At 37.6% G+C, this 16,484-nt stretch overlaps 1 protein-coding gene across 3 annotated transcripts in view; it reads left to right on the top strand.

Annotated features, from left to right (window-relative positions):
* The first annotated feature begins 3,415 nt into the window (after nt 1-3,415).
* The window catches only part of LOC127881163 (cadherin-99C-like), a 28,593-nt gene continuing 15,524 nt past the window's right edge, over nt 3,416-16,484 (top strand). For 2 of the 3 annotated variants that reach the window (XM_052428843.1, XM_052428844.1), the window contains exons 1-10: nt 3,416-3,583; nt 5,605-5,661; nt 6,014-6,207; nt 6,513-6,587; nt 6,698-6,784; nt 9,006-9,113; nt 9,528-9,647; nt 13,015-13,158; nt 13,979-14,063; nt 16,163-16,247. In XM_052428843.1, the coding sequence (XP_052284803.1) occupies nt 3,511-3,583; nt 5,605-5,661; nt 6,014-6,207; nt 6,513-6,587; nt 6,698-6,784; nt 9,006-9,113; nt 9,528-9,647; nt 13,015-13,158; nt 13,979-14,063; nt 16,163-16,230 (1,011 nt within the window). In that variant the 5' untranslated portion in view covers nt 3,416-3,510 and the 3' untranslated portion in view covers nt 16,231-16,247. Of the gene's footprint in view, nt 3,584-5,604; nt 5,662-6,013; nt 6,208-6,512; nt 6,588-6,697; nt 6,785-9,005; nt 9,114-9,527; nt 9,648-13,014; nt 13,159-13,978; nt 14,064-14,305; nt 14,407-16,162; nt 16,248-16,484 lie in introns of all 3 variants that reach the window. The other variant, XM_052428842.1, reaches the window with a different exon arrangement.

Raw genomic sequence — 16,484 nt, forward strand, 5'->3', positions numbered from 1 at the left:
TGAGACAAGGCGGTCCAGTAAGGCCGAAAACCAAAAAGGCCCCATACCAAAAAGGACGAATACCAAAAAAGCCCCAAAGCGTACCAAAAAGGCCCCAAAAAATGAACCAAAGAGGCCTTAAAGCAATAATTGTTATTTTAGGTTTAAACTTGTGTTTACAAAGAAATGCACATAAATCGAAATGAAATAAGACATACAACAGGTATAAAGTTTTTTATTTTCTTTATTTGTTTTTATGTTTAAATATACATTTACGATGTATACATACGAACAAGCACAGTCAAACAACTTATTTAGCAAAATATACATTTAAAAGCAAATATTTACAGACAATATACAGTCACACTAACAAAAAATAGAGACGTAGATAATCTATCTGTTATCTTCGTCTCTGTTACATAATTATATTGTTAAACATGTGAATTCTATTTTTTATTAAATCAAAATGGAGTACGACATAAAACATGTATGATATTTTTTATTTTTTTTTATTACAAAATATACATTATTTCAATTAATTTCAATTACATAATAATATTGTTAAACATCTTTATTACAAAATAAACATAATTCATTACAATATATACATAATTTCAATTACATAATAATATTATTAGACCAGTTAATTCAATTTTCTATAAAATAAAATGGAGTACGACATAAAACATGTATGCACTTTTTATTTTCTTTATTACAAAATATACATTTACAAGAAAAAATACAGAAAATATACAGTCAATGTGACAAAATACAACATAATTTAAACTACACAATACAATATACATGTACATTATGCCAGCACAACGCCGTACATTTGACCGACCTTGGCCAGGAGGTGGTGCATTCTTTAGACTCATACTTGTCCCAGAGGGACACTAGGGACGTCTGGACCTTTGCAGATCGCGTTGTGGTGATCCAGTGGAGGTCGCTGCCTTCAACAAGCATCCTCACCATTTCCGATTCTTGTCGTAGATGTTGACCCAGTCGATAAAAAACGACACCGCTACCGGCTTTTGCATGCAGGCGGTTGCGGTATCCTGGACATATAATATGAAATATCAAAACAAATGTGTATGTACATTAACAAAGTATCCGTAAGGGTGACAGGTGACCGGTAGCTGCGGAATCCGACAGCCAGAGTGCAGAAATATCCTTTCACGTATCCTTTCAGTAAATGAAAAATAGTGTCTTTATGTCCCCAAACATTTTGTCATAATATCATTAGAATTATTGTCTTAACCATACTTATATTACTTTATCATACAATATTTTACTTTAACTGTGTTTTAGTTTTGTAGCCGGCATTGTTTTATTGCTTAAGTTTCTTACAGCATTTTTATAACCATACTTTATATCAGCAGTAGTCCAGATAGATTTCATTAAAACACAATGATGGGATCCTACCACATTGATATTCAATAAAGCTATCTGATTGTGTGCATCATTTTACATACAAACTAGACTTAAGTCGGTTATAAACGAAAGCACCTAAAATTCGACTTTGAACCGAAACTAATACTGTTCAAAGTAGACGCCGCAATATCGATCAAAATGTACAGGTTGCATCGGCTTAGTCACACTTCACTTTTATGCGACGGGGTACTTACTATTGGTAAGAAAACAAATGGAATGATAGAAAGATATATTGACGGATTATGGATATAGCAATAGTAAATTACTACCTAGCTATATTTTTGTCGACCCCCCCCCCCCCCCCCCCACACACACACACGCGCGCACAACTACGGTACTCAATACGCACCATGCAGATGCAGAGTCACAGGGATCGTCGAAGTCATGGTTTTCAAATGAACGCAAGTCCCCGCTTAAAAGATACAGGTCGGAGGTCTTTGTACTTTGTGCAGGCAGGTTTATTCATTGTAGTTATACACTACGGAAAGAAGGAGTTGTTGTATTCGGTCATTGATGTTGAAAAGTTCATGTATTGTCAGAAAATGGTTGATTTGGATGGTGGATTTGGTTCTAGTCAGATACTGGTTTTCGGAAATGTCTACACGGTTGTTGATCATCTTGAAGTCAGTTGTCCGTTGGTTATATATGCGCTTTCAGTGTTTCCCATTCCAGTTGGTCGAGTATCAAGGTTGTACGACTTGTATTGTGGTAGCGATTGGTTGCGTACCTTGCAGCTTTTCTTTGCCCCTTTTAAAATGTCCGTATTAAGTTCTTTGAGGAGAGTTTTCAGTTTGTTGCGCAATACTCAATGAGGGCCCTGTCTAATGATCTGGAGGCATTGCTTTTGTTCGGTTTGGTTTGAACAGATATCCGTGTAATTTTTCGTTGTCATCTGATCACTGCATGTATTTCAGGTGAGGATTGATGAAAGCTAGACTACTAAGTTTGTGTTACATATTCTGTTTCAATGTTATGGTCTTTAATTTTACAATATTGAGTTCCTCTTCCTAAGGAAGCTCAGAATGAATCATTTGGTGTTCAATTGTTCAATGTTTCTATGGTAGTTTTTTACCACATTGAATCATCTTGGGTATCAATTTGCCAGTATTTATAATTAATACGGCTGTAAATTTTAATTACTTAATCAATTATACTTTTTATTTATTGTTCATGCTTAACAAATGGTCAAAACTCCTTTATTAAAACGAACAAAAATATGAAGGCGCGCAATTCTGTTTAAGAAACGCGCGTCACAAGTTAGAAATGTATCGTGTTTTTGTTCAAAATGGCCATAACTGATATTACGTATAACAGAGCACAACGAATTAACATATATAGAACTGCGCAGTTTCACCTATTGGTTACTATGCATGTAAAGTTTTACAATTATAGAACCAGCACTATAGTTGTGATAGGCGATACAACAAAGTCATTCAATGGTACAGATATACAAGGGCTAATCTCCATGCATAACCCTTCGATTGACGCTAGCGATCTTTAAGTATGGGTTATAAGTGTGCTTAGTGTTGGAGATCTTATCTTGAATTAAACATGTCACTTGGGAGCTAGCTGTATACCTGACAGTAGTACACGACTGAACATCGAACAGTCGCTTATGTACAATTCGTTTAAGATTTTTAAGTATCCAATCAATGCAAGTTTTAGCTACATAATAAAGTTGAACCGGTATATTGGTATCTGTATTTAAGTAACACTATATTATAAGAGCGTGAATATCATGATATTCAGGAAATCCAGAAACTCTTTGAATGGCAGTGCGTACGTCAGTCAAATAACCGTCTTTTTATAGATAGTTTATCGTTAATACAATGCCAACTTGAGCTTCACAACGTACGCGTGATGGGAACACCTTGTAGATAGGATTGTATGTAGCCAATGTTCAAGTAGCCCCGTGATAAGACTCTTTTCAGCGATCAATGGTGTTTAGAAATGAACATTCCCAAATATTGATAGCATTCTACGAGTTCAAGCGCAGGTAGTTTTCTCTCCAATACTTCGCATAGTGAAACAGCCTTGAAAGGGAAAGTTAAAAACACAGTTTAAGTGCATCCGATTTATTAACATTGTTGTGTCACCATGTGGTTATGCAGGAATACATTAGTGTTGTTGCTTGTTGTCCCACAGTGTACAAGCGCATTGGTCAACATTGGTAGGGATTATATATAATTAAGGTCATTTAGATTTATTGTAAATAATTGTGCAATTTATATGCTTTATAATATTTGATGAACTTTGTGCGTAGATCAATGTGTTATGGTCGACCGCGCTATGCCATAGACAAGACAAGACAAGCGTTTTATCCGACATTAGTACAGAGTACATAATCTAGAAAGTAATGTGATTACATACAATAAATTAGTGGTCAGTTTGTTCAGATAATATTTTTTACAGAAAAAAATCAAACATTGATTCAAATACAATGTACAGACTAAATAACATACACTTGGAGAGTGATGTACATGTATTACACGGTAACATATTGTCTTATATCTAGTGCATAATTTATATAGTTTTCAACATTTAAAGAACATATGCGATAACAAATCCTATTAAAGAATAGAATTTATACGCAAAATGTCTTAACTTAAATCTTCTATCGAGAAATCTCCTCCTTATAGTAGTGTCACAGGTTGTCAGCGTGTGGCTATGATATTAATTAGTAAAAACATCATTTTGAATGAAAAATAATCAAATTATAACGAAAAATCAACTTCTCTGAAAAAACAAATCACTATGAATCACTGATATCTTTACGGAGTAAAGGGCATTTTTCAAGAACCTCGGTACCATATTTCAATATAACGCATGAAAAAAACATTCTTACCGTTCTTGCCGTTACATTATGCATCAAAACTAAATGTCCAGCGCCTTTTGAAATCTGTGTTTACATACATTTCAACTGGCCGACATTTTAAACACACGTGCGATTTTAATGGTCCAACGCGAAGGTGTGTCTTTTTTACGTTGGGAAGATTTCATAATTGAATCGGGTCAGGTCGTTGACGAGAATGTCACGCGAGTAGTGTATCGTGTTATTGCTTAAAAGTTGACCCAACATTTGTGAAAATATTGCAAGATATGTACATTGCAAGAAAGGAAATTCATTTTCGCGTTTAATTAGACCAAGTTCGTGGAAATCGCTGCAGAATAGATGAAGTACTGGCTATTCAAAGCGATGCACCCTGTTTTCGGGTCATTTTGAGTTGAATACCTTGTTATATATTTATTTTGCAGAGAAGTTGATATTTCGTTACAAGTTGATTATTTTTTCATTCAAAATGATGTTTTTACTAAATAATAGCATAGCCACACGCTTAACCACCCGTGAGTAGTGTAACATCCATGGACACTTGCATACAAAATGGTACCCGTCTTCAAGGTCGCGACTTCCAAAAAACAAACAGTATTTATCGTTTCTTTGTATATAACTCGAGCCATAACGGCCCTTATGAATTTTAATGATTGTGCACAATTCCTGAAACTTGTTACAAATTTCATAAGGTTAATAGGCGAAATATCAAGATAGTTTTCATAGGCAAAATTATAGAGTCATTCATGAATATAAGAAAATGAAACTTATAAAGATAAAAGACATTACCAACAAGATATGTGTTTGTCGGAAACACTATGTCCCCTTCTGTGCGGCTTTGAAGCTATATATTTGACATTTGACCTTGAAGGATGACCTTGACCTTTCACCACTCAAAATGTGCAGCTCCATGAGATTCACATGCATGCCAAATATGAAGTTGCTATCTTCAATAATGCCAATGTTATAGCAAAATGTTAAAGTTGGGGCAAACAAACACAGCAACAGACAGGGCAAACAAATATAGTGGGTGGGGGACATAAAAAGTAGACACATTATAAGTTGTATTTTCAGAACCAAGGCATCAATGTTCAATATACCGAAACTACAAAAGTAAACATAGAAATATAACTGTGTTCAGTTTTACTTATTTTCATGCAGTCAATTTATCAAATTTAACTAATATTCTATAAAGTTTGAGAAATATTACTTAAACCCGATGATATATGTTTTGCATACAACAGTATCATGTTAGGAGAAAACAATCAAACAAGTAGTTACGGAATGTCAGTTATCGGTCGTAGTCTACTATTGCCTCCAACCAATTATTGCAGACGTGTCAAGTCGTATCTGTGTTTCAGATTGTAGCGAGGACACCACGGGACTGATGGTCAGCGTCTCAGAGATAGATCCGCCAGGTTCGTACACAATTAGTCGTGTGTGTTTAGATCTATGTGTGCGAGACCAAGAAATACAATGAACTATATTAAAAGTCGAAAGCATTTTTACATGTAACTGTGGATTAAACAATAATACAACATATCATACTGTTTACCGTTTGAGAAAAATACATATACCATATTTAATGAAAATTGCCGAAAATCATAGTAAATAGGTTATACAATCTCAAACAATGTTTGCCTTTACTTGTGTTTGGTCGAGGTTTGCTCAGTTACACGAATGTCAACACGTGTTCAGTGGACTGCTTATTTACCCCATGAAAGGTATCCTAACACGTGTACAGTGGACTGCTTATTTACCCCATGAAAGGTATCCCAATAGCTGTCGTGAACAACACTAAGGGCACGGTCGAATGGACAACAGCAATCAACGGTACCAGCGTGCCGTACCTGCACAGCTTCTTTCGGTCACAACCGGAAGTGGAGACCCCGAGCGTCATGGTGCTGCTAGAACGAGCCCTGGACCTCGAACTGCTCACGTTCGAGCTGGTTGACCTGCTCAAGGTCAAGGCCCATAATTTGTGTCATCCATATATTCGAACACAATGATACTTCCCAGATAAGTTGACATTCACTACGGCTGCAGATAAAATATATGTTTAATATTACCTATGTACAAAACTGTATAATTAATTTCATTTTATAACGTATATTGTGTGCCATACGCTTATTATTATATATCTATTGTTCTCTGACATCAGTCACGCATATTATTATATATCTATTGTTCTTTGACATCAGTCACGCATTCTATGAAAGTGGGAACACTAAAGCACGTACACTTTCTAGCGCTGTTCTGTGTGTTTCAGAGCTCCCTGGACTCGAGTGGCTCGCTGGGGCTAGAGCTGTCCATACTGTGCACGGACTGGTCAGGACGGACATGGGTACGTGCTCAAATCCTATAGCATACCTCAATGGAATATCTGCGCAAAAGGATGGTGCATATCATGTATTTATAGACCAGGCTGTTGCATATTTCATTTTATTTTTTTAGATTCACGATGTAAGTGTAAATGTCAACCCAGCAAACGAGTTCTACCCCCAGTTCAACGGAGCTCCGTATCACGTGACAATTTCAGAGGTACTATTCTTCATTCATAACCATTTATCACACATTGCTGTTCATTCTTTACGCACCGAACTCCATAATCATGATTAAAATTACGTTTCTAATCATTATTTATCAACAGTACTGTAATTTTTTGCTTGGGAATTCTTAACAGCTTAAACATTTTAGCAAATTATAGCTGTAGCTGACCCAAAATGCAATCTGTAGCGGACCCACAATGAAATTTTATGCGGACTCGTGATGTGTACTGGACCAGCAATTCAATGTACTAGTATACCGGATCCGCTATGTAATGTGTACCGGACCCGCATGCAATCTGTATCGAACCCACAATGTTATGTGTACCGGACCCGCAATGAAATCTGTAGCGGAACCAAAATGGTATGTGTAACGGACCCGTAAAACAATCTTTAGCGAACCCACAATTCAATGTGTATCGGGCCAACATTGCAATCTGGAGCGGACCAACAATGCCATCTGTAGCGGACCTACATTGCAAACTGTGGCAGACCCATAATACCATCTGTAATTGAACCACAATGTCACCTGTAGCGGACACACAATGCAATCTGCATCGGACCGTCAATGCGATGTGTAGCGGATCCTTAATGCAATCTGTATCGGACCCACAATGCAACCTGTAACAGGATCCTTAATGCAATCTATTTGGGACCCACAATGCAATCTGTAACGGACCCACAATGCCATCCGTAGCGGACCTACATTGCAAACTGTGGCGGACCCACAAGACCATCTGTAATGGGTTCACAATGTCATCTGTAGCGGACCCACATAGCAATCTGTAGCGGACCCACGATGCAATCTGTAGAGGCCCACTATGCAATGTGTAGTGGACCCACATTGCGATGTGCAGCGGACCCACATTGCAATGTGTAGCGGACCCACAATGCAATGTGTAGCGGACCCACAATGCTATCTGTATCCTACCGACAATGCAATCTGTAGCGGACCCACAATGCAATCTGTAGCGGATCCACGATGCAATCTGTAGCGGACCCACGATGCAATGTGTAGCGGACCCACAGTGCAACCTGTAGCGGACCAACAGTGCAACCTGTATCGGACCCACGATGCAATTTGTAGCGGACCCACGATGCAATGTGTAGCGGAGCCACAATGCTTTGTGTAGCGGACCCGCGATTCTATCTGTAGCTTACCCACAATGCAATCTATAGCGGACTCACGATGATATCTGTATGTTACCCACAATGCAATGTGTAGCGGACCTACAATGCAATCTGTAGCGGACTCACAATGTAATCTGTAGCGGACCCACAATGCAATCTGTAGAGGGCCCAACATGCAATTTATAGCGGACCCACAATGCAATATGTAGCGGACCTGCAATGATATCTGTATGTAACCCACAATGCAATGTGTAGCGGACCCACAATGCCATCTGTAGCGGACCCACAAAACAAAGTGTATCGGACCCGCAATGCAATATGTAGCGGACCCACAATGCAATCTATAGCGAACCCACAATGCCATCTGTAGCGGACCCAACAATGCCATCTGTAGCGGACCCACGATGCAATCTGTAGCGGACCCATAATGCAATCTGTAGTGGGACCACAATGCAATGTGTAGCGGACCCACAATGCCATCTGTAGCGGACCCACAATGGAATGTGTATTGGGCCCGCAATGCAATATAAAGCGGGCCCACAATGCAATCTGGAGCGGACCAAACAATGCCATCGGTAGCGGACTCAGAATGCCATCTGTAGCGGACCTACATTGAAAACTGTGGCAGGCCCACAATACCATCAGTAATTGAACCACAATGTCACCTGTAGCGGACATACAATGCAATCTGTAGCGGACCCACAATGCCATCTGTAGCGGACCTACATTGCAAATTGTGGCAGACCCACAATACCATCTGTAATGGAACCACAATGTCATCTGTAGCGGACACACAATCCAGTCAGCATCGGACCCGCAATACGATGTGTAGCGGATCCTGAATGCAATGTGTAGCGGATCCACTATTCCATCTATACCGGATCTGTAATGCTATGTGTACCGCACCATGATTACATGTGCAAGACCACACAAGTATGGATTATTGTGTAGTGTAATGGTATAGTAATCATTTTACCGTACCAGCTTTGCTTCGTGTTCCAGAGAAGTATTACACGTGCATGGTCACAGACGAACGATCACTTAGTTAATTGTAATGGTCACGTGTACACGGTCCCATGTTACAGGACAAGTCCGTGGGTACGGAGCTGATCTCGTTGGGTGGCCTCGTTACAGATATGGACGCTGGCACCACCACGTTCACCTTCGCAGCCTCCCGTTACATGATCACACAGGTATTAATGTCCGGAGGTTGAGTCAACGAATAAGTCGCGCACGGATTTTCCCCATACTACTACTACTACTACTACTACTACTACTACTACTACTACTACTACTACTACTACTACTACTACTACTACTACTACTACTACTACTACTACTACTACTACTACTACTACTACTACTACTACTACTACTACTACTACTAATAATAATAATAATAATAATAATAATAATAAAAATAATGATAATTTCAATAATAATCACACTAATAATTACAATCAATGCGTTCGATCCATCTGCATTCGGATATCGGGTGTTAAGCGTGATATGTAGTCTACAACATTCGGTGAAAATTGTTAATTGCATAAAGAAAAAAAAATCTGTGCTCTTTTTATATTATAGTCTTATGTATACACTTTTACTAGTTCGATGGTTCCCGATATGTGCGCGTGACGTCAGACGGCCACGTGATATGGATACTTCCGGTTGACTTCGAAGCCTTCCCCACTGGTCGTAACTACGTGTTTATAAACGTCACTGTCCAGGTATGAGAACGACACCAACATGTATAAACTGCATATTAATAAATAAAAAAAGGCTTTTTTAAAGTATACAAATTTCAAAAATAAATAGGTCCACAACTGCATATAAAACGATAGAATAGTAAAGATTAGCATGAGGATTATATTCATATCTCTAACAGCGGCCTAACAACTTAATTCCCGTCGTATTAAAATTGTTGACCCTGTTTTCTCAATCTTTCAAAGTCACTTTTGGGTCCCGATTTTTTTCCAATCATAATTTTATTAGAAATGACCCCTATATCTCGAATCCCCTTTTTAAACCTATTCGCCCGACACCATGTCGAGTTGTTATGAATATAAGTCATTCGATAAATCGAATTGCTAACTTGCGAGTGCGGCGTTGTACACCGTATCCCACCGGTGATACGGTGCTACTAACAAAGTTTCTTCGCGCCTCTTGATTTTAAGTTTGTTTATTTAAATGTGACAAAGAATTGCTAGCAAAATAATCGTAGACAGCATCTTACAATTTAACATGCCGGACTGTTTAGTATTAAGATTAAAAGAACTAGCTCTTATTTAAATAGATACTACAATGTTACATTTAACACGTTTTCCTTTTATAGACATTAAATCGCAGTTCGCTGATATCAATAGCATTGCCCTTAGTTTGTATTACTTTATTGAAAACTATTGTTATAAATAAATATATATATATATATATATATATATATATATATATATATATATATATATATATATATATATATATATATATATATATATATATATAAATGCTTCCCTCGAGTAATTGTTATTGCGCAGTATTCCGATGTATCTGATTTAGATTGGACATGACTTAAGGTGCATGGGGGGGGGGGGGTAAAATTCATTAAAAATTCGCTTTGGTTTTTCTTCATTCAATGTGGTACAATATGGTCAAACGATATATCAATTTAAAGCTAAAGACGGATAGAATAACATAAACACATTTTTGACATTCAATATTTGTGTTCTTTATTCATATTTTGGTTTAAAACCAACACATTTTTACACTAATTTACAAAATCTCAATCTAAAGTTAGGAAGGATATGCACTACCTTAAGTTGAATAAATACAAAGCTATATACATATACAAGGTCAAGTTAGCAACATTTCACAGAAAATTATTGTCATAAAACAACAAATGAGTTTTAATTCAACTGCCTATTTTGGATAAATTTCCTAAACAAAGTTCTAAAAATAACTAAAACGTAACTACTTTTTAAAAATTCAGGTATGGTGGATAATAAGAGTCACAATTCTTTTTCAAAGGCTTAACAATTTTGTTATTTACCTCTCAACCAAATTGCAAATTTAAACCATCTCAAATTGAAATAGATTGCAGACGACATATAAAATAGTAAAGGCATATAAAGAAATTGGCAAACCGATTGATTTTATATTTCGATTCCTTCTACCCATTTTGAAAGCGTGGCCCTCGCTGTGCTCCGTAGAAAAACGTGCAAAACAAATCGGTCGAAACCACGTGCAGTGGTGAGAAAACCGGGTATGTGTATACACATACCTGAGAAAACATAAACTTATTTTGACAGTTGGTTCGCAACTAGTAAAACAACTTTTAACATTAATCAGCAAGAGATCGCACTCAATAACAGAAATGACCACGTAGAGATATCATCACTTACCCAATTTCAAATATTTTCCAGCTGAAAATTGTCCCCCACATGTCGTTTTTAGTTTATTTGTATTGTTTTTCGGGAGCCGAAGTGCATCTCACAGAATATCCATCTAACTTCCGTTGTTTTCACTTTCGTTATTAAAAACTTTGTTTAAAAGAATTATTTATCCTTTTAGATTGTTAAAGCGATGTGTTATTATATATTATCAATAGAATAGTATACCGTGATGAATTTAACGGAGTTACGTATCGATCTTTCTGTCAGTCTGTAAGCGTATTATTTTATGCACAATAATATAAGTATGGTGATTCGACAACAATTGTAAACATTTGTGAAATGCTTCTTACATAGTTATTCTTTTGAGTGTTTATGAGGTCTGATCGTGCAGTTTGCAAACATCAACGGACAGATTACAATCCAATGCATTTGTCATCGTCAACCGTTTGGAATGTCAATTAGGCGATGAGTGAGTTTTTAGCATGTTTCTTTCTATTTTATGCATTTACAAATGGCTGCCCCCATGGTGATGAAATGACATGTGTTCGAGTTTTGATATTTCTAGATATGTAAACTTTTTTTACTATTTAAGCGTAACTTGCCCTCGTCAATGTCGATATTATTCACTAGTTATATAATTTTCCGCCGAAATACGTGGAATAAACATGATTCAGATTTTTGAAAATAATGTATATTTTAGTGTTAAAATCGCTTTGTATTTTGATTGATTTTGTGGATGGTATGATACGTTGATGTACAAAATTGGTAGCAGTTTGAAGGAAAAACATCCTTTAAAGCATATATGTATACATTTTCAGTGTGGCACTCTTCCTTTAGTCAAATTTGAGTTCAATGCTTGGGGTCCCACATTTTTCAAAATGAAGCCTCTACATGAACCTTAAACAGCCACATCTCATTAGCAGACAGATCCTAGCGTTAAGATCTCGTTCTTTTTAGATATGAAGACATTCCGTAATGATCATTGATTGTTCACACAATTTCGAAAACAGCCTTTTCCCCAGAAAACGTCTACACATGCGAATTTCATGGCATTTTGCTATTTTGAGTTTTAGTATTATACAGTAGGGCAGTGTTAATTTACCTGCATAAATACGTGCACCGAGTACTGGTAAACTAGCTAAGCCAAGAACATTGTGAATGGGGCAACTAAATACTGACTGTCATTGTACGACTGAACTACCGAAATATTTAAACAAACCAACGAACGAACGAAAGAATGAAAGAACGAACGTATGAAGGAACGAAGGAAAGAACGAACGAAATGACGTATGTACGTACGAACGAAAGAACTTTATAACGAACGAACTAACAAACACATAAACAAACAAATAAATATCACCATATCAAATTATTTTTTAATAAAAAAACTAAACAAAATGTCAATGTCTCGTATATTAGAAAAGTAAAGTATGTATTAAGTTTATCTTTATTATCTTTATTGTGTAGATCTTACATTTCTTTTTAATGTATAAGCAAATTTACTTAATGTATCCGTACTATCGAAGTAACTATGTACATTTAAACGATTTCATGTTTGTAGCGAAGTGGTTGTATTTCGAAGAAAGTGTTCTTCTTTGCCATTATATATTTTTTTTAATGTTCAATTACTTAATAAGTGTTCAGAGCTGTTGAATAGGCAAGGGACGTAACGTGCGTTCTTGTTAAGTCACTTTGGAGGTCTTTGCAGGACGACGGCGGTCTGACGTCCTCGACGTCTATCAACGTGACGGTGATGGACGTTAACGACCAAGGCGTGGAGTTCATTTACCCGAACTGCTCGCGACCCTGCATGGAGGCGAGCTACAGCACATATGTGCCCGAGGTGTTCACTGTAAGTAACCCTGGCAACCCGTTGAAGTGGCAGAACAGCACCGTGAAAAAATGTAATACTTGTTTCAATCGTTGTGTAAATGTTCACTTGTTGTATGAAACTCTTATTTTAATTAAACAAAAATATTCGATATGAAAAGTAGCTAAACAGACGTTTCTTACTTAATAATAAATAACACGCAGACAGTTTTGGATGCACGGCGCGCTTAATATCCATACATCACCGAATGTTGTGAATCGATTTCACGCCTGCCAGCTTGCTTTAATAGGCAATATTATATTTCTGGAAGGCAATCTAGTACTGCTAATGGCGGTAATTCGTATTGACTGAGAAAGGCTGTGCATTAAATTTTCTTGTCTTATAGCTGTCTCTATTTTGCTAGGTATGCTATTAACTTCGGCTTTCTTACAATGTCCTTACAAACCACGCACGGAAAGCTCAGAGACTTTGTAGCTAAGGGTCTTCATGGACGCCTGATGGCCACAGATCAATTACAGTACACACCCGCTGCTTGTCCTTGTTGCTAAGGGTAATTATGTACGTTTTTCGGTTTTCCACATTCTGGTGGACGTCTGCGGTTCGTCCTGGAACCTTGTAGCTATGGGTTCTTACGGACGCCTGATTGCAACAAATCCAATATGGTGCATGTCAGCTGTTTTTTGAACCTTGTAGCTAAGGTTTACATTGGACACTTGTTTGCCGCAGATCCATTACAATACACACCTGCTGTCCGTCATGAAACCTTGTAGGTAAAGGTCAACATGGACGACTGTTTGCCGTAGATTCAATCTGGTGCACGTATGTTGCGTGTCTGTTGTAGGGCGAGCTGGTCCTGGAGCCGGTTCCACTGCGAGTTGTTGACCTTGACACGTTAGGAGACGCTGTGGTTTACCGGCTGGTCAATGGTAGGCCTACCTTAAATATGGCAACATCAATAAGTTGTCACTTTAATTTAATCCAATTGACTACAGTATACTTTCGTCACTTTAAGTTACTTTCGTGACCAGAAAGCTGAAGAATAATACAACTAATTTTATTGAAGATACAATGCTTATGATGAAACTTTAATATTCTCAAAAACAAAAGAACCCTTTTGAAATTGACATTTTGGGCGTATTTTACATTATTATTGTACACCCCGTTGTAGAAGATGATGGCGCCTATTTCCAAATTGACCAGCGCTCAGGACAGATTCTGAAAACATCAGCTCTTATCAACGACTCATATGGTCCAGTCATGGTTCTACAGGTACAGCTGTAACGAGAAGGCATTGTGCAGATTTTAGGAGTATGTGCTGTGGTACATACGTTCTGATAATGAGCTCAGCACGAAGTGGTAGAGATTGGAATATGTACGCGGAAAATAGTAGAGAGTGATGTATGAAGCGTGGTACGTGCATAGTGGTAGAGAGTTGAATAAACACGAACAACGGTAGAGAGTGGGATAAGTGTGTGGTACGTGCAGAATGGTAGAGAGGTGAATATGTTATTCGCTAAATATATGTCCAAAGTGATAGACGGGGTGGGGGAGGATTATATAAATACGGAGTTGAAGAGAAGATTTTATTTACTTTCGTAGTGGAAGTGCGAAGTTCGTTCGTGCAGAGTGTATGTATTTCGAAGTTTATGAGGCCCTCAGCGCCTAAGGCTACATTATGTGAGGCCCCGGAATGTGTCCCAGCACTATTACATAATTGACTATCATGTGCGCCATGTGTCAAATATGTGATTATATGCGTGTGGCAGAGAAGTGATTTTATCATACCTTTATATTTATAGCTGCCTGATATAACAATGTCTGATATATTTTTTTTTTGTATCACTTTAACAGGAAGTTGTTATATCAGTCAATGTTTGGAGGTAGGTCATATTACTCGGAATGAACTATAAAGTCATCCTTTTTAGTAAAATAAAATCAGATTCAACAAAACTAACAATTTGATAAAAAGATGTAATATATATTTAAGCACAAAAGCAACAAAGCAACAAAAACAGCATTTTTTACATTATTGATTTTAAATCGGGGACGTAGAAGTATGAAAAACAGGTTACTCCCTGTTCCTTTTGTAATATATCAAGCTCGGCACGTATAAAATAACGGTTCGGCAAGCTTCGCCTTTATATTATTTTATGCATCGCCTGATATATTAAAAAAAAGATCAGACAGTAACCTGCTATTCTCTATATATACACGTGCTGAGGTTTTGGAAGATAATTAATATACGCGCAGAGTGGTAGAGAATGGACTATATACGCGCGGAGTTCTAGACATAGGATTATATTCGAGCGGATCGATAGAGAGCGGACAATGTTTGAACGAAGTGGTAAAGCGACGAGTAGATACGTGCTGAGTGGTTGAGAGGAGATTGGTGCGTTGGAAGTATTAGAATAGGGAATGTGTTGGGGATTGGTAAAGAGGGGAGAAGATAAACTCAGAGTTTTCAAGAGGGGATCAGGAAAGATTCTAAAAACAGCATGCCAATTTGTAGAGGGGAGTAGATACGGGACAAGTGGTAGTGAAGTGAATATATTTGTGTGGATTGGTAGAGAGAGGCTTAAACGCATGAGGAGAGGTAGAAAGGAAGAATGTTCATGCGAAGTGGAAGACAGGGAATAGAGGATTGTCGACGCGTACGATTTTGTAGACACAGGAGCCGATACGTGCGGAGTGGAAGATAATTGTTTCTATGCATTAAGAGTGGTAGAAAGGAATTACGGTAAGTTCGTGCAAAATGGTATGGAGGAGTGGATGCCTGCGTTGTGGTAGATATTGGAGTAAAATGGAGTGTGTTCGACTGTTCGTGCAGAGTGAAAGAGAGGGGAGTGCATATGTGCGGAGTGGTAGGAAAGAGGGTATGTACTCGAACAAGGGTACATGTGCAGTATGAGAATCGACAGAGAATGTCGTTCTTATGTACGGTGTTGCAGATAGTAGTGTCAATGTGTAGAGTAAACGAGCTGAGATAAGGGCACGCGAGTTTTTTACGTCACTCGTTACACTCCAGGTTCGAGCGGAGGAAGCAACAGACAGCAGCCACTTCCTGGTCGCAAACATAACAATCGTGTTTCTTGACAGACTTACGACACCAGGTAGTATTGAGACAATGTTCTCACTTGATTTGTTACCTATTTAGTATACCACTACTTTTCTGTGGGTATATAATCTATCAAAACAACATAAAAATAAAATAAGGTTATGATAACGAGTTGGAATATTTCTCTTTTTTTTCCAAATAATATAATTCAATTTATATTTTGTTTATGAAAATATGAGGTCATCCTGTACTAGAACACTTTAACCATAATTTTAATGTCCGTCTGCGAAAC

This window comes from Dreissena polymorpha, chromosome 5, assembly GCF_020536995.1.
Source record: "Dreissena polymorpha isolate Duluth1 chromosome 5, UMN_Dpol_1.0, whole genome shotgun sequence".
In the NCBI taxonomy this organism is placed as follows: Eukaryota; Metazoa; Mollusca; class Bivalvia; order Myida; family Dreissenidae; genus Dreissena; species Dreissena polymorpha.